The sequence below is a fragment of the Seriola aureovittata genome, chromosome 2 (genome assembly GCF_021018895.1).
Source record: "Seriola aureovittata isolate HTS-2021-v1 ecotype China chromosome 2, ASM2101889v1, whole genome shotgun sequence".
Lineage (NCBI taxonomy): Eukaryota > Metazoa > Chordata > Actinopteri > Carangiformes > Carangidae > Seriola > Seriola aureovittata.
The window spans coordinates 27097655-27115639 of NC_079365.1; the positions used below are offsets into that span (position 1 = coordinate 27097655).

At 44.3% G+C, this 17985-nt stretch overlaps 3 protein-coding genes across 3 annotated transcripts; all 3 read right to left on the bottom strand.

The window, feature by feature from the left end:
* Positions 1-968: 968 nt before the first annotated feature.
* ralgapb (Ral GTPase activating protein non-catalytic subunit beta) lies at positions 969-5261 on the bottom strand. The gene is made up of 11 exons (XM_056397947.1): positions 5086-5261; positions 4585-4787; positions 4185-4351; positions 3924-4101; positions 3212-3343; positions 2959-3086; positions 2425-2475; positions 2175-2219; positions 1927-1974; positions 1691-1836; positions 969-1362 (listed from the first exon to the last, which is right to left on the bottom strand). Exons 1-11 carry the CDS (start codon positions 5239-5241, stop codon positions 1198-1200), a joined length of 1419 nt encoding a protein of 472 aa, XP_056253922.1. The 5' UTR covers positions 5242-5261; the 3' UTR covers positions 969-1197.
* A 1081-nt stretch (positions 5262-6342) lies between these two features.
* ctsa (cathepsin A) lies at positions 6343-11915 on the bottom strand. The gene is made up of 14 exons (XM_056385440.1): positions 11812-11915; positions 10947-11124; positions 10473-10584; positions 10342-10392; positions 10153-10239; positions 9921-10076; positions 9575-9751; positions 9212-9303; positions 8926-9004; positions 8689-8837; positions 8180-8255; positions 7250-7339; positions 7021-7122; positions 6343-6780 (listed from the first exon to the last, which is right to left on the bottom strand). Exons 2-14 carry the CDS (start codon positions 11108-11110, stop codon positions 6697-6699), a joined length of 1419 nt encoding a protein of 472 aa, XP_056241415.1. The 5' UTR covers positions 11111-11124; positions 11812-11915; the 3' UTR covers positions 6343-6696.
* Positions 11916-13523: 1608 nt separating this feature from the next.
* Positions 13524-17258, bottom strand: snrpb (small nuclear ribonucleoprotein polypeptides B and B1). The gene is made up of 7 exons (XM_056400999.1): positions 17105-17258; positions 15851-16002; positions 14958-15069; positions 14671-14823; positions 14459-14588; positions 13796-13927; positions 13524-13671 (listed from the first exon to the last, which is right to left on the bottom strand). The coding sequence occupies exons 1-7, from the start codon at positions 17105-17107 to the stop codon at positions 13631-13633; spliced, it is 723 nt and encodes a 240-aa protein (XP_056256974.1). The 5' UTR covers positions 17108-17258; the 3' UTR covers positions 13524-13630.
* Between the last annotated feature and the right edge of the window lie 727 nt (positions 17259-17985).

A 17985-nucleotide genomic window follows, 5' to 3' on the forward strand; every position in this document is an offset into this window, starting at 1 on the left:
GGTTACCTGTGACGGACAGAGCTACAACTACACATCAGTGTGGGTCGTAATATCTGTAACATCAGCGTCCCTGAGGATCTCACAGGCCAGTTTCACAGCCCGTCAGCCTGGAGTGATTGTTGTCTGTGAAACCACCTCACATTAAAACACAGATAACCTCAGTTTGAGAGAGGAAGTGAAAGTGTGGCTGAAGAGAAACTGGGAAGTGAAAGTTGATCACCTCAGCTAATGTGTGTGTGGTTCTTCTGTAAATCTGTGTCTGGATGCTCTGACTGAAGTGAGTTTATCACTTTCTGTATTTGTTGAATGGATTTCATGTTAGTGTGACTTGAACTGGATTCATCAGAGACCACAGCGGAAACAAGACCTGGACTTTACCGCCTGGACTTTGCCACCCCTGCAAACAAGGCCATCACAGTCCAGACTGTTCTCGTCTGTGGTTCCCCGATATGGAACAAGCTACCGAATACTATGAGAGCAAGGACGTCCCTCTCTATCTTTAGGAATCTCTTGAAAATGCACCTCCTCTCCTACACACCCTAACATGACCCAACTAGCACTTACAATGCATGTCTTTATTTTGAACTCCTTGTACTTAGTAGTCGTGTTCAGAGTAGTAATGTGTGCAGTACTGGTACTAGTTTCCACAGTAATTAATAATATTAATAGTACTTGCAGTACTTGTACCTGTCGAGCAGCACGCTCTCCAGAGCTGAGATGAAGGAGGGGAGCAGCATGTTGACTCCTCTCAGGTCACAGCAGAACAGACAGGTGGAGTTTAGCAGGATGGAGGCCAGGACAGGAAGACACGCCCCCTCACACACCTGGAGACCCTGCAGGAGAACCATGTAGAACCTGGAGGGGGCGGGGGGACATGATCATAACACAGTCCAAAGACAGGTGACTAGACCTGGACAGGTAAGCAGACATATACCTGGACAGGTAGACAGGCAGGATGTCCTCTGCGGTCTTCTTACAGGTGATGATCCTGCAGATCGTCCCGCAGGCCTCAGCTCGACCTGCAGCCCACCTTTCTGACATCACAGTGACATCACAGTGACCAGCTGAAGGAGACACAGGGTTTATCATGTGGTAACCTGCAGCTGCTTCACGTATGTAGTATGTGTAGCATTGTAGTACTACTGTAGTACTACTGTAGTACTACTGTAGTACTACTGTTGTAGTACAGACAGAGTACTAGCCAAACAGACCTGAGTCTCTGTTGATCAGAGCAGCATCAAACAACCAGCAGCCGAACAGGTGCAGGAGGGAGTCCACGTCACACCTGAGGGGGGAGGGGGAGGGTCGGGGACTGGAGCACAGCGGGGGAGGGGAGGAGGGAGGATGGGAGGAGGAAGACATCTGAGAGGAGAGAAGGAGGAGACCCAAAAGTCAGAACATGGTTCAAACGAACCAAAACAAGAAAGGAGAAGTTATAACATGTTCAGATCTTCATCTACATCACAATAATGAACAAACACGAACTATTTGAAGTAAAAACACAGATTATTGTGTTGTTCTTCCATATTAAAAACATCATTCAATGGATAACCTGCAGGACGAAGCTGGGCCTGGACACGTTTACCTTGGTCTTCTACAGGATAATGTCAGGGAGAAGTGAACTCTTTCTTCCCACTGCATACCTGGGGAGGTAAAGGGACATGTACCTGGGTGGATAAAGATGTCATACCGTAGGTTTGCCCGTTGCCTTGGAAACATGCGCAGGTTTTAGTCGCCTGTGCATTGGGGGGGACGTGGTGGAGGGAGGGGCACTGGGCAAGCTCAGTACGTTCACTGGGGTGGGCGGGGCACTGCCCGAACGAGGCCGGGAGAAACCTGAGGAAACCACACAACATGAGCACCACCCTGTTCTAATACTGCAGATCAATTCCACCAATCAAATCAGGGCTCGGGGGCAGGGCTTACCATAGGAGGGGAGGAGGTCTCTGAAGGGGCTTTTGGTCACAGCAACACCTGGGAGGAGACGAGGTGAAAAACAAACATCCTCAAACTGAACACTGAACATCACAGGTAAGACTGAAAGTTTGATTTTGATTAATGTGGTCAATAAAATTAACTTTAATCGATCAAGTCCAGACCAGGTTCTCAGTGGCTCTGCTTTGATTGGCTTATTGATCAGATTGACATGATCAATTTGGATTAATCTGGTTTACCAAGAGATGGCAACCGGTCTCTGAAATGGATCCTTGTTGTCAGCCCTGGAGAAACACATCAACTAAAGCATATAGGTATATAGGTGACATGTGTATACCATTATATATAGACAGCCTGTGTATACCAGTGTGTAGGTAATGTGTGTAAACCAGTGTGTAGGTAATGTGTGTAAACCAGTGTGTAGGTAATGTGTGTATACCAGTGTGTAGGTAATGTGTGTAAACCAGTGTGTAGGTAATGTGTGTATACCAGTGTTTGGCAGCAGCAGCTCCGTTGGTTCTTTATTGACCACTGAGACACCTGTGGAAATAAAGTGAACATTTACTACTACATCATTTACTCAGTATTTTGTTCACATGTTGGTCCAAACATCAAAAGTAAGATTGGGGCTGTAAAATTATTCTTCACTTCCTCCGCATGCAGCACTGTGAGTGGGTAAACCATAAAACAGTAAACTTTAACTGTCATGGATTTTCTCTCTGGTTTTTAAAAGTTATTTCCATATTAATGAAGTGAAACCAACGGCTGCATGGAGAGAAAGAAATCTATAAACTGATGGATGATTCGGGAAATGATAAGCAGGAAGGTCAGACTGTGTGGTTTGTAATAAACAGGATCCAATATGCAGAAACACCACAACGGTCCTTTAAATGTTGGGATATATTGGTAGTAGTTCCTGGGTTAGTTCGTGGTCTGGGATCAGGTGGGGGTCAGGGGTTAGGTAGATGTCTGATCAGGGTCGGTAGGGGTCAGATGAGGATCAGAGGACATAAGTTAGAGTACCAAGGAAGGCGTCAACTAGTGTGCTGACTCCTCTCATGGCTCTGAAGAAGATTTTAGGCAGCTGATTGCGTCCTCCTCTTGACACCTCCTCCTGAGAAGAAGGAGTTGAACCAACAACCACCGGGTGACTGAGAGGAGGCAGAGAGTGAGTGTTAGCAAGAAACGCGTCACATGTGCAGCCTGAAACTAGAAAGACTCAACCATGTTTCACAGATATTAAAAGATGATTCACAGAGACTTAAAGACGTGTTACCTGAACATGTGCAGGAACCTGAACCAGGTCTGAGGGACTCTGTCGTCATCCAGGTCTGCAGGGATCAGAGCCGCGTCCTCATCTGGGACTTTAAACTCAGGGAAGGACGGGCCGAAGGTCAACAGCAACAGCCTGAACGCACAACATAATGACAACAACATAAACAACACAACAACAAAAACCAAGAACACAATACAATAACAACAACAATGCACATTAACAACATAATATCAACACAACAGCAATACCACAACATAACAATGTAACACAACAGCACAACAGCAACAACATCATAACAAAAACAAACAACACAACACCTCAACAACAACAAAAACAACAATCCAATACGACACAGCAATGCAACAACAACAATAATGCAACAACAAGAACGCAACAACAAAATCAACAACAATGCAACAAGAACACAAAACACAACGGCACAACACAATAGCACAACAGCAAAAACAACAACAACATAACAAAAACAAACAACACAACACCTCAACAACAACAAAAACAACAATCCAATACGACACAGCAATGCAACAACAACAATAATGCAACAACAAGAACGCAACAGCAAAAACAACAACAACAACAACAACAACAAAAACATAACAAAACAAACAACACAACATAAAAGAACAACAACACACCTGTGTCAACATGAATAACCTGAGACGATGGACAAGACCTACAAACTGATTCGAACCTGGAGGTTAAAGCTGCAACGACTCGGTTCCACTGATCCACCACCACAGGCTGATGTCGCCAGCCGCTCAACATCTGTCTGCACATCTGCCAGAGCGAGTGAGACGGGAAACACCGAGAGCAAGACAGCAACAAGACCTCGAAGTGGACCGCCATCGACAGGTCAGACACACCAACTGCTGGGAGACAGACAGGTGAGAGAGAGTGGTGAGAAATATGAGAGACAAGCGAGGACACAAAGGGCGTGGGGTCATTGTCTCACCTGCAGCAGTGGGAGGAGCCAGCATGGCGTGGTTGATGCGGAGCAGGAAGTGCAGCAGAGTCTCCCAGGTGTCTCTACTCATCACAGTGCTCTCTCTGGCCAATAAGCGCACTGCACACAACACCTGCTGACAGAGAGACAGGTAGACCGGACTCACCTGGTCTGACCTGAAGAGGGGGCAGAGCGACAAGACTTTATTAGATTAGAATACATTGTCATAAATACTCTGGCTTAAGGAAAGGTCATGGGGTCAATAAAGGTCACCAGGTACTTTAAGGTGACTGGCTCATTAAAGGTTACAAGGTCGTGGGTTCCTTAGTAAAAGGTTCCTCCTGTGGGGATCAGGTGTGGGATCAGTGTTGCGACGTGTCAGTGGTTGAGTTCAGGTGTGACAGTCTACCTGGCCAAGAACAGGCTGTACAGGTGTCGGAGAATCTTCTGAACGTAAAGGTTGGGCTCTCTGTTGATTGGTGGTGGGATGGAGTCTTTTGGGGAAACCAGCGCCATCAGCCAATCAGTGTAGACATCAACACAGAGTTTGACTGTGTCTCCGTCCAATGGGAGAGTCAAACCGTAACACAACACCTCCATCGTCCACTTCACCTGGAGACACAAGCACAGATTTCTAAACCAGCCACAGGGTCAGATGTTTCCAGCTGTTGTGATGCCATTTGCAGTTCAAACAAACTCTGTGTCCAGTTTATTGGGAACATCTGTTTCAAAGTGAAGCGGGCCTGTCGTAAATTAATGTGCAACTCTGTGAATGATTTTTAGACTCAACAAACACTGATTACAGATCAACACCTGAGTGTGTGTTTAACTTTCCATACAGGTCTCTCACACACACACACACACACACACACACACACACACACACACACACACACACACACACACTCACCTGTCTGTCTGTATGCAGCAGGCTGTGGTTGTTAGGGTTTCCCAGGGTGGCTCCCAGGGGCTTCAACACAGCAACCACAATGTCTCTGCCCACGGAGGGCGGGAAACAATTGAGCACGCTCATATGACCCCGCCCACTGGACAGTGATTGGTCCATGGCCCGCCAATCAAAGCTCACCTAGAACCCTGAGACAGAGACAGACATAAGTTTAATAAGTTAACAAATGGTTTTTCAGTTGATGAAAAGGCTTCAGGTTTTTTCTTCAGTAAGGTTAAAGAGTTATTGCAGGTCTTCACTTGGTCTCTTCAGTTGTTATGACAGACAGACTAGATGCTACATTTCCCATAATGCACTTGGTTATTTATGTATCTACTTATCATATCTGGCTGGTCAGAGATCAGTTTGTTTCAGAGAAGTAGAGAGAAAAAAAAAGTGATTTCATGAGACACCAGTAACAAACCCAGGCCAGACACCTGCTGCGACTCCACGGGAGGTTAGATTTCAACTCTGACACTAACAGTTAAAAACTGATTTAAACGGTGACAGTGAACTCACCACCATTAGACACTTGTTCAGTCTGTCTCACAGATTAATGTCACAGAAAGAGATGAAATGTCGTACCTGCACAGGTGAGTCCAGGAGAGTGAGCAGCAGGTGAGTCGTTGAGCTGACATGCAAACACAAACAGTGAAATCAGTCCAGTCTCATTGAAGGTCAAAAACATAAACCTCCTCCTGCCGCTGCCTTCAGGGTAAGCTGGGAAACTTCACACTTCTTCTCACTGTATCAGTTTAAGTAGAGCCTGTGCCCTCTTCGCCCTGAGCTGTGACTGGCAGGTGACAGTACAGTACTGTGTACCAGGACAGTTTCAGTTTACAGTCAACAATCAGAGTGACGCAGCATCAACATGCAGGGTGGTGTTTGCCGTCAGAGTCCGACAGTATTTAAAGCTCACTGTGCAATTTTCTTCTCATTCTGCACTAAAGACACACGCCCACTCTGCAGTGAACTGGATCTAGAGTCGATACAAAGGGTTAACATGAGTCTGATTCAGTGTGACCACACCACGGTCAGAGGTTAAACAGATTTCAGACATCTATGGACAGTATGAGACCACCCACCCATCCCTGCTACAGGACCCCCAGACTGAGAGACACAAAGTTAGCACCTTTAAACAACTAAAAATCCCTGCTGGTTCAGGTTTTTCCCACAACAGTCAGAGAAGGTCCAGATGAAATGAAAACATCAGTCGAGTCCTCGTTTTGAATTAAATTTTATTTTGTGGTTTTTCCCTTTAAATGAAAAAAAAAAAAAATACACCATAATACTTTTCACATTAAAATCAACGGACAGACTGACGGCAGTGCTCGTTTCCATGAAAACCACACAAGGTCTCCACGGCCACCAAGTGAGTGATTGGCTGAGGTTGAGACTTAATTTCCTAAAGCAATAATCTTGTTGCCAGGCAACACAGGAGAGCTGTACCGATTGGCTGGCAGTGAGAAAAAGAAAAGAAAAAAAAAAAAAAAGATCAAATAAAAATTATTGCTGTCTGAGAAGTTCAAACAGAACAAAGAGAAAGAGGGAGCGGTGACTCGCAGAGGTCAGAGGTCAGTAGGGTTGTTTCTTGATGAATCTGGTGAACATGGCGTAGGCAGCAATTGGTTTATCTGTTGGAACCATGTGACCAGAACCCTGCAGGAGGACAGAGGTCAAAGGTCAGCAGCAGAGTCTAAACAATACAACCCTCCCATCACCAATAAATCAATCAACAGTAAAACAGATCACAGATGAGCAACCTGTGCAGAATGTGGATCAAACATCATGAGACCTACCATCAATAAAACACATTAAAAACTCAGACAGGTGAGCAGCAGCAGACCTGATAAAGATGACCTCACAGGGTCAGCTGATAATGATAAACAAGGTGTTTACCTTGATGGTGAGGAAGGCGATGTTGTCAAACTCTTTGACGAAGCCTCCGACTTGCCGACCGTCTTTATCATCATAGAGCCATGGACGCCTCTGGACCTCCACCTGAAAGACACCTGAGGTTACTACACCTGAAGACACCTGGCATCACACTTTGAGACTACCTTGTACCTTATTCTAACTGCCTTTCACAACTGGACCCACTTGATTATTAACTTTAACAGGAAGTTACCTGCTGATGCAGAGATTCCACGAACCACTCGTCCCCCATGAAGTTACAGGCCATGTCCACGTCTCCGTTATACACCAGGACACGGTACTTCTGCAGAGAACATCACAAAACTTTAACAAGGACGTGCACCACACACACACACACACACCTGGATTAACAGGCCACACCCATCAGCTAATCACCAGCTGAGCTCTATAGTTCCTGTCACTGTTAAACATCTGACTCCATCATCTCTCTCTCTCTCTATATAAACATCAGCACATTCAGAGACCCAGGTCCAATCCGGCCCCTAATGAATGTAAAGCTACACAAGATGTTAAAAACTATCTTATAGTAAAACCATGTAGTCTTACAAATGTACTTACAAAAAAGAAGAAGAGGAGATACGAAAAAAAACGTTTATGCTGCAAACACAAGAGTGCAAATAACTGAAGCGGCGTGCTTACCTGCTGCTGCATCATCGCTAGAATCTGCACCCAGCAGGTGATGGATCACAACACGTCGCTGCAGCTGAAACATGTTGTTTGAACACCATGCTGATAAAATTTCCCGTTTTCGTGGCAGAAAGGTGAGGGTGTCCCAACGTTTGCCGCTGTATTTATACCCTCCCTCTTAATTAAGAGACCCTCCAGAGCCGTGAGTGTGACTCCACACAGACTTACAGTCCGTCACCGAGTGGGACGGTGTTCGGACCGGATTGGAAGTGGGTCTCTGAGCAAGTGCGCCACTGAACTCCACAGGAGTTCTTTTCTTCCTGTGGAAATCCAGTTATTATATTCCCCCCTTTCTGCACATCTCCGTCACTACTCTGCTGTTCATTTTACCAGTGATCCACGTTACACTTTTATACTGAATTGAAGTGAGAGTGGATGTTATCTCATGAGTCTAACTAAATTAAAACGTTAAACAAAAACAGGTGTGTTCACCGACCAGAGCAGAGAGCAGCTTCAGGTACTGTTTCTTGACGTCCATGTAGAGACGACCATAGTTCAGATTCACCTCAGCACTGCAACACAAGGAAGAGGTAAAAAGGTTTTTTTAACAACTTTATTGACAAATCACAGCAGGGGAAACACACACACACACACACACACACACACACACACACACACACTAAAGTCAGGGACAATAAACAACAGTGTAATGTGGAGCGGGACAGGTGTAGTAGGAGAGATGTATGGTTGTACAGGTGTGAAAGATGGGTAGTGTTACGTGCAGATAGGTGAGCAGGTGTGTAAGGTGTAGTCCAACAGGTGAGTTTAGGTTGTGTACATTACCCTCAGGACTGATGAGTAGAGTGGCTCTGACTTACAGGTCAACAGGTGTTCAATAGGACAGGTATGTAGTTTTTTTTTTTTTTTTTTTTTTTCTCAGATGTGCAGAGTTGTGCAGGTGTGAAATGGGACAGGTGTCACAGGCAAGTTTCAGGTTGCAGTTACCTGCAGATGACCCAATCCAGGGCTTTGGGACTGATGTGAATGGCGGCTTTGACATACGGGTTGTTCAGGAAGAGGGTGGAGGGGGTGGAGTTGGTACAGGGGGGGTCCAGACGGACAGACAGGTGGATATTTGCCAGATTTCGGAACTTCTGCACAGAGTCAGAGGAAAAGCAGGTATGTATCCATCCGTCAGGTGAGTGAGCTTTGATGTAAACACACAGGTGACTTCGTACTCACCTGATTCCAAAGCTTAGTCCACGGATGGTTGATGAACGAGTTCCCCAGATCCCTGATCACCAGCTTGCCTTGGTTAACACTGATAATCAATAAAACAATCAATAACAGAAGTCAACACCTGTCACCTGTCCGTGTTCGAGACACCTGCGCCGGCTGCTGGTGAGTTTAAGTCCAGCAGCAGCAGCAGCAGCAGCTACAGACTCTGTGTTTTGGATTAAATAAATTTACATTTGTTCTGTAAAGTAAAACAATGATGATGAGTCAGAGGTCAAAGGTCACAGCTCACCTGACTTTCTGGCCGACTCCACCTGGACAGGAAGCGTACAGGTTGTACATGTTCAGTCCTGAACTGTAGACGATGTCCTGAACCTCCCCCACCTGAGACAAAATTTAGATTTAACTCACTATAAACCAGTTCAGACGGACTTGACCTTCCTATAAGATCCAGAACATCTGGACCTAAACCAGGGCCAGACTAGTAATATAAAACTAGTCCAGTTTAACCAGACTAGTAATAAACTAGTCTAATATAGATCATCGCTGGATTCAGTCTTGTTTAGACATGATTTTATTTATTTAACTATAAACCAGTTATGATTGGCTGTGTATGAAGACTGGTTCAGACCGGTTCAGACCGGTTCAGACTTACGCTGGCGCTGCAGTTCGGTTCCTGGTTGTTGAAGAAGTTGCATGTCTTGTTTTTGCAGCAGAACGTCTGCAGATTGCTCCACAGTCGACTTCCCAGCAGGCCGTGGTAGTACGCAAAGTACACCAGAGAGTTATCGTTCATCTCATAACTCGACATACCGTTTCCCACGGCAACGCCCTAGCAGGACAGGCAAGATACAGATAACATGATTGCTAATGATAGCATTCCACAGGCTAACAGTGATCCTACACCTCTGTCTCCACCCTGAAATATTATCAGCTTGTAATACTGCAATACCAGTAGGGTGCAGTACTGCAGTACCAGTGTGTAGTACTGCAGTGCATACCTGCAGGTTGAGGCTGGGGTCCTCCATCACCCTCTCCGCCAGCGTCGGGATGTAGATTCCTCCGTAACTCTCTCCGGTGAGGAAAAGTTCGTTCTTGCTGAACTCCGGAAACAGACTGAAGAACTCCTTCAGAGCCAGGTAGTTGTTCATCGACACCTGAGGAGAAAAAACACTTTTAAGACCTGAACACCTGTGAGCCAATCAGGACTTGAGTTTCAGACGTGTCACTGACCTCCGTGTCGTTGGTGACATATTTCTGATCGTCAGAGTACGAGAAGCCAACTCCTGCTGGAGACTCCAGGTACAACATGTTGGCAATCTGCTCGGAAACAGTGAACCAATCAGCTTTTAGAAAAATCACAAACGCATTAACCAAATCACATGATGGCGTGCAGATTTACCCTGCAACATTTTAACTGACCTTGTTCCAGGAGTACGGGTTGTACTGCAGTGTCACTCCATCATCTTGGATCTTAAACGACAGAGGTCAGAGGTCACCAACGCTGATACACGCGAGTGCGGGTTAAGTGGGTGGAGTCAAAGGTTACCTACCAGGAAGGGTCCGTGTTCAGTCAGCAGTCCGTCCAAAGAGCTGCATCCGGGGCCGCCATTCAACCACAACACCACAGGGTCAGAGGACGGGTTGTTCTGAGACTCCAGGAACCTGAAAAACAACCACAAGCTCAGGTGACGTACCAAAACCCAGGTGGTCGCAGCGAGGTTCAGGTGAACATGTAGGTGACATAGCAACGTTGGGTGAATGTACAGGTGTGTGTCAGTTCAGGTGTTCTATACTCCAGTGTGGCTTTACTGGCCTATGTATTGATGCTCAAGTGACACAGTGTACACAGGTGATTAACTGATGCTCAGGTAGAAAAAGCCAGTCATGACAACAGGTGTCCTCAGGTTTGTTTTGTTTTTCAGAAAGTGTTCAGAAATGAAAACACCCCGAGTTTGTTACAGCTGATATTTTATGATTTAGGTGAATATCAGATGATGTGTCAGGTGTGTGTCTCAGGTACTGACCAGTAGTGCAGGTGTTTCCCATCAGCAACACTCAGGTATCCAGAGTAATGCCTGAAGCTCGGCTGTTTCTGCAGACCGGGCAGATAAGTCACCTCATCCGCATCTCGAGCTGCGTCACCGCCCAGCAGAAAGGACAGGAAGTAACACAGCAACAACATGTCCATCTGAAATCTAGAGGCTGAAAAACAGGAAGTGACATCATCAATCATCACTGGCGTCTGAAAACGACCCAGAGATGAAGGCTGCTCAGCTCTTCATCTGTTGGTCAAGTCACATTCAGATCATCTGAGTGGGAGGTGAGTGCAGAGATCTCCAGCAGGGGGCGCTGCGGGATTAAAGGAACCGGGTCTAAAGCGCGTGGTATTGTGAAGGATGTAATGTGTGAGTGATTGACTGAGAACCGTGAATGTATTATGTAAAACACATGATTTTAAAGAGGAACTAAGGTTTGTGGTGTCAGCTGAATCTGTCACAAGAAGGCTCCGATTAACAATTTGTTTTATCCGTTATAAATTAGGAGGTTATTTTTGCCCAATGACAAAATAAATGTTAAATTCCGGTGTTTTTCAATGAAGTCTGGTAGATTACGCATAAGGGAACATGCGGGCAGTTTGTTTTTAACCTGCTGTTTCTCTATTAAACTGACTCCTAACTTATGACACTAACAACAAACTCAAACACGCTTATGCAAGTCACACAGTTTAACTCAATGAAGTTAGTTTCCGTTTGTTTTATTAAATCCGGAAGCAGGCTAGCTCAGGCTAACTGCTAACACGCATAAACAACAGCAAAGTTTGGCACAAAACACTAAAAACCCGAGAGAGAAATGAATGAGATTCTGTCGGTCGACAAAGAGACAACTCACCTTCTGTCCGCACCTGGTTTCTTCTTTCCACAGGTAACGTTGTGACTGCAGCTGCAGCTAATGAAGAGTCGCAGCGGTCATATGACAGTACACGGTCACATGACCTCCTGTCTCCTCCCCATGTTTAACTTTTCATAATGAGGTGTGAGCTGTAACTTCTACACGATAAATAGATGAAAACATTAAAGTTGTAGTTAATGTTTTTTTTTTTTAAGAGACTGGGAGCAAAATCACAAAATTTGGGCTCTGAGATTTTGTTAATCTGACATTAAAATGGGATTTTGAACATTTAAAATTTATGAAATAATGAGCTGCAGAACTCACTGTATTTGTTAGTTTTATTTTCACAGCAAAGTGGACACACACGCTGTATAATTCAAGTTTATAATAATTAATTGCAGTAACAAGGACATAAACAAGGTGCGTTCGACTTCATGGGGCGCTGCATACCATTATATTAACGTGATGCATGCTGGTTAAATTTCCTTAATGAGTTTTGTTCATAACAGAAGACTGGTTATAATTGTATTTCTCGATTTAGTCCGATTTTCGCCGGCGTTACAGAACATGACAGTGTCTCATGAAATTAAAATCTCGCGGGAGCAAGCCGGAGTGAGGTGCTGCAGTTACTCCTGTCTATGGTGTATAGTTATCAATAAAACAAGAAGAGATTAAAAATCTGAAAGTGTTGCTCTATGTGTGACCTTTCCCCATCACCTTCCGTTTTCATAAAACATTACATTTAATTTCCTGTTTCAACAGACTGATGTAAACTTGTCTGGCCTGAAATGTTTTAGAGCATATTTTTGGGTGAGTAAACAGTGTGTATAGGTTTTAACAAACTGTCTGACATATTGACCATTGAGCAGTAAAGAACTACATGTAATTAAAAAAAAGTAGCTTAACTACATTTTGCAGTAGCTTGATGGTACTTCAGGTTATAGTATAACCAAGTTATAGTTTGAGCTACAAAAGGAAAGAAATTATTTAATCTTCCTGCTCTCCTGTAATTGAACCCTCTGACCAGCTGATTAGGCAGTCACCACCACACACTTTGTGATCTTTGTGTAGTGCATGTGTAAAAGCCAAGGGTGGACGTTGCTTAATGCTTACTCATTGACATCATCATGGATAAACCTCCCAAATCTCAGCCTTAGGAAGAATCTCCATGGTCATACTTAAAGCAATTATTGTTTACACAATCAAAGCTGACGTTCCTTACACTTTCCCATGAACAGGATTATTTTATTGTGTCTGTTTGTTACAACCAGTGAACAATTAGACATCTTTCGCAATCAACTCAGTTGAGTGGCATATTTTGCTGGCATGCAACTTTCTTGTATTATATCTATTTATAAATTTCATATCACATGTAAATTGTCAACTTGATAATTTTTCTTTTTTTACAAAGTAGCTTGAATTACTTTTTCTAAGTAGCTTTAATCAAATAAACTAGGTTTCTCTCTAGAGTCGCTTTACTGTAGTTCATCTTCTTCCAGAGTGAAGTAATTGGTAGATTGCTAAGCTTTGCTTTCAGAGTAGCAACATTGGCAGTACAGTGCACATTGTAATATTGTCATCTTGTTGACAGTTTGTCAAACTCCATCTCTTGTTTAAAATATTAATGATGTAATCTGTTCTCTGCTTGGCTGTTACTCCAGACCTTTATTGAACTGGTTACCATGGAAAATGAAAACACAGCCAAGCTGAAATCAAACATCCTGAGCGAACTTTATTTAAAAAAAACAAACCGACAAACGCAAACCAGAACTTTTTAAAAAAAACCTATACAACAGGTGAGTGACGGAGCGAGGCTTCTTCAGGGCCGGGGAGGTGGTCTCATCCCGGGAGGGGGCGGTCCTAAAACACCAGAGCAAAGAGGTCACATGATCTGCTCACACCGAGTATGATTAACGATAATGCAATTAACAATGTTACACTCATCAAAGAGCTGACCAACCCCATCTCCATGGTAACAGCTTACCTCTCATACCAGGCGGTGGTGGCCTCATGCCTGGAGGGGGCATCCCCATTGGAGCTCCTCGTCCGGGACCAGGAGGCATCCCCATTGGAGGACCCATAGGGGGCCGCATGCCAGGGGGAGGACCCATCATACCTGCAGGGAAAGGAGCCAGGTAACAACAAATCAGCTGACAGAAAAATGAAAACAGAATCAAGTCAGGTGTTTGAGGTCTCCAAGTGTCACACAGGAGGTGTTCACATACAGTACTGAGTGTAGGTCACCTGGGTTTAGGGGCAGGTGGGTTTATGAACGTATAGAGCAGAAAATATGTCGAGGCCTTGGGCACGTTCAACTGATTAAAACTGAACTAATCTGCTCCATCAGACACTTGGAGACAAATAAAGAATCAACAAATATTTTGCAGATCAGCTGAGAACAAGATGGAACATCGGTCTGAGCCTGTGGGTGCAGTGAACCTGCTGGTTCCTGGTGTCAGTAGGTCATCACTAATCGGTTTCTAGGGTCTCTGCGTAGAGTTTGATATTTAGTCCCATTTTGGATCTTGTTCCAAGTTGGTAAAACATCCAGATTCATCAAGCTGAGAAACAACCTGCTGCTGCATCAATACATGTTAACAGATCACTACAGGTGATGACAAACATGTGACTTCACAGTTCCTCTCACCTGGAGGTGGGGCTCCCCGACCCATCGGGGGTGGGGCTCCTCGTCCAGGTGGATACTGTGTGGGGGCCCCGGCGATGCTTGCACCTGCTGCTGCTGCGGCAACCGTCCCTCTGCCCTGCGGGGTCATCACCTAGACACACAAAGGCAGCCGTCATCACCTGAACACATACACACACACCTGAGCACTGAGGAGATGTTGTTGCTATGGTTACCTGCTGCGAAGGCCCACCGACACCTCTGACTGGACCGGCGAGTCCAGCTGGAGCCTGAGGCATTGGAGCTCCTGCGGGGACACCACGACCTGCTGCCCGTCCCACACCTGGACCCCCGGCTACACCTGCCAATGGGACCCGGGCTATACCAGTCTGAGCACAGACGGACAGGAGACAGGAGCTTGTCAATGAACAGTTATTAATAACGTTTTTTGAGAATCAGGTTTGGTTAACCGAAGCCGGAGACACTTGAGCTGTACCGTTACCTGGCTACAAGTAATACTTACATCTTTAGGGGGTGGGCCCTCCACTGTCATAGAAACTAGGTTCTCCCCCCTCAGCAGAACCAGACCCAGCACTCTCTTCTCCTCCCGCTCCGGCTGCTTTGAGTTCTTTGGCCTGAAGAAAGGAGAGAGAAAAAAAGACAAACTCATTACAAAACATGCCATGGCCTTGACTGACATAGGTTTACGGGAAAAAGAGAGACCAAAGAGCAAGCAAGAGAGCGTCTTTCTCAAAAACCCATGTGTGATGACAGCAGGATAACATACATTTTATAGCCATGTTAAAACTAAACAAACCACACTAAGTGACGCATTCTGTCTGTCTATCTCCTCCTCCCTCATTTAAACACAGCACAACACCTACACACAACAATCAGCGCTTAATGGTGGTCAGCTGGTCAGTGTGTGTGCGCAGCACAAGCATCACTTATATGCAGGGGATGATCGCTCTGATGACACTGATCACTCAGATCTTTGGCCACAACCCTGGACTGACAGCATGATTAAAACGTGGTTTCATTCATTCAGTTTCTAATGTCTCCACATCTCTAACTGATGTTTTCACATTATCTGAAGGAGGTGTTTCCTCTTCAAGGAGGTTTTTAATAAACAATACTGAGCGTCTGACAAAACAGTCACAGCTGGAACCGGATTCTTCTGAACTTTCCACATGATGAAAACTGAGGCTTCCAAAAGAAGGGAGGACAGAAAACTTTATTCAAAATGATGTTTACAAGACTGAAGAGGTCAAATTATTGAAATCAAAACTAAGGACTGTTTTTAATTGATTGATTAACCTGATGAAAAGGAAAATTTTTCAGATGAATGAATGAATAAACAGTTTAATCGATATTACAAAGGTAATGATCAGGTGACAGGTCAACATTTGAACTTACTTGATCTTCCTGAACTCGTCACAGTCGCACAGGATCAGGTTCATGTGTTTGTCGAAAGCTTTAAATGTGCCGATGAAGATGCGACCGTCCTGCAGGATGCACCTCATCCTGAAGTCAATGTGCTGCAGCATCTTACTGCTCTTGCCCACCGTCTGAAAACCAATCAGAGACAACCGTCACTGTGATGTCACCTTCCCACTCCAATACAACAATACAAACATTTATCATATAGATCTGGGTTGGGTTCTGATACCTGGTTCCACTTTGAATACTGATGGGATCAGTAATGTCCTCAGACTTGTAACAAGACTTACTGAACCTTTAATCTCACTTGGTAAGTTTTCAGGTAGAAAACCTGCAGGAAACATCAGCGGCTGTAGATAATATCATCTGTAGATAATTCATGTGAACTGTGAAACTTCAGCCTGTTAATGCAACTGAACTCTGCCAAAGATTGTTTGTGGAGAGGCATCACTCTGCAACATCTCTCCATGACCACCAGTGAACCTTCGTAGATCAGTAAAGTGGAGACTTTTGATGAGACTCTGATCATGATTAGTTGCTCCCGGCTCCTTCTTCAACTTTTTATGCATCAGATCAATATGTGGAGCTTGTTGGAGTAGTTTGTGAAGAATCGGGTATGAGGTCAGTTTGTTCCACATGTTATTTCATTCTGGCACAAAAAACCTGAACCTTTATTTTTTAGCTGTGGTTTCTGAAAGACGACAAAAGACCCAGAACCAGAGACACGGACTAACACCCAGACCCATTGTTAAAGGCTGGCGGAGTGTAGCCGTTAGCCCCATTAGCTGGGCTAGCCTAAGATTACAGTCCGTAAACTCAGCAAGTCCGTTACCGGGCTGTGAGTAGCCCAGGCTGTAGTTTAACGGACCCGTATTTACACTCAGACTGAACGCAAGCGTCGACTCGGGCATTTGTATGAAGGAGACCGAACTGACCATAACATAACCGGGAAGCTAACTGGGGTGCTAACGGCTAACAGAACAAACATACAGTAAGTCACCGACTGTTTGTTGCTCGTTAACGGACAAAGGGACTGATACCCGACGACGAACTGATTATTATTATTATCTGACTAATAGGTTTGACCCGCGCGGAGCTGCAGCTCTTCACCGACGTTCATCTTACGTTCATTCAAACTCCCGCCATCATCACTATTAAACCGTAATTCATTAAAATACGGAGAGTCCCGTGGCGGGGAGCCCGTGGACTCTCTCTCCAATAGACACTCACCATGTTTGCGGTTCTGATGGCTCCGATTCCCGCCGGATTCACCGAACAAACCCAAAAAATTGACCCGCGGATCACTCGCCAGGCCCTTCTTTATCTGCAGTTACAGGAAGTGACGCAGACGGTAGAGTGTCGCAGCGGAATTACTCCTACCTGGACAAAGGAACATAAAAGGGTTCCTGCAGTACAGTTCCATTGAGCGACGTTCCTCCAACAAAAAGTTTCATATTTATCAGTGGTGGAAAGTAACTGAGTACTTTTACTCCAGCATTGTAGTTGTATTTCATTATATTAAGAAAAAAGGCTTAATAACCAGCTGATAATTATTTTTTAAGATTGTCATTCTTCAGTGTAAAACACAATTATACCATCATATATGTTAAATCAGCTGCAACCGGATCAGCTATTAAAATGCTGTTTACATGATAATATAATTGTGATACAATAATATTTTATATATTAAAACACTGAAAGAAACAATTACTGCATGTCCAGTGCTTGTTGCTTCTGATGCTTTGATAATATTTGTGGGATTTTACTGACTTTAAATACAATACTTATAGTTGTGATTGAGTAGCCTATTTTTACACTGTTGTATTTGTACTTTAATTAAAGTATCTGAGTACTTGATTATTACTGCAGCTAAACATTAAAATTTAGACTTTAATAACGAAAAAAAAAACTGATCTGTCTGAGCAGATGTGGGGTGTTTTCAATATAGGAAAAGAAAAAAAAATAGCAGGTATGTTCATTATTATTTATTTATGCTTCTTAAAAATATAAGAGTTTACCACAAATAACAAATTACAGTAATTTTGAATATTGATGTTGTTCATATTGTTGGGCTCTTTTCCTTCAAATTAGGAGCCCTTGTTTCTCTTTAT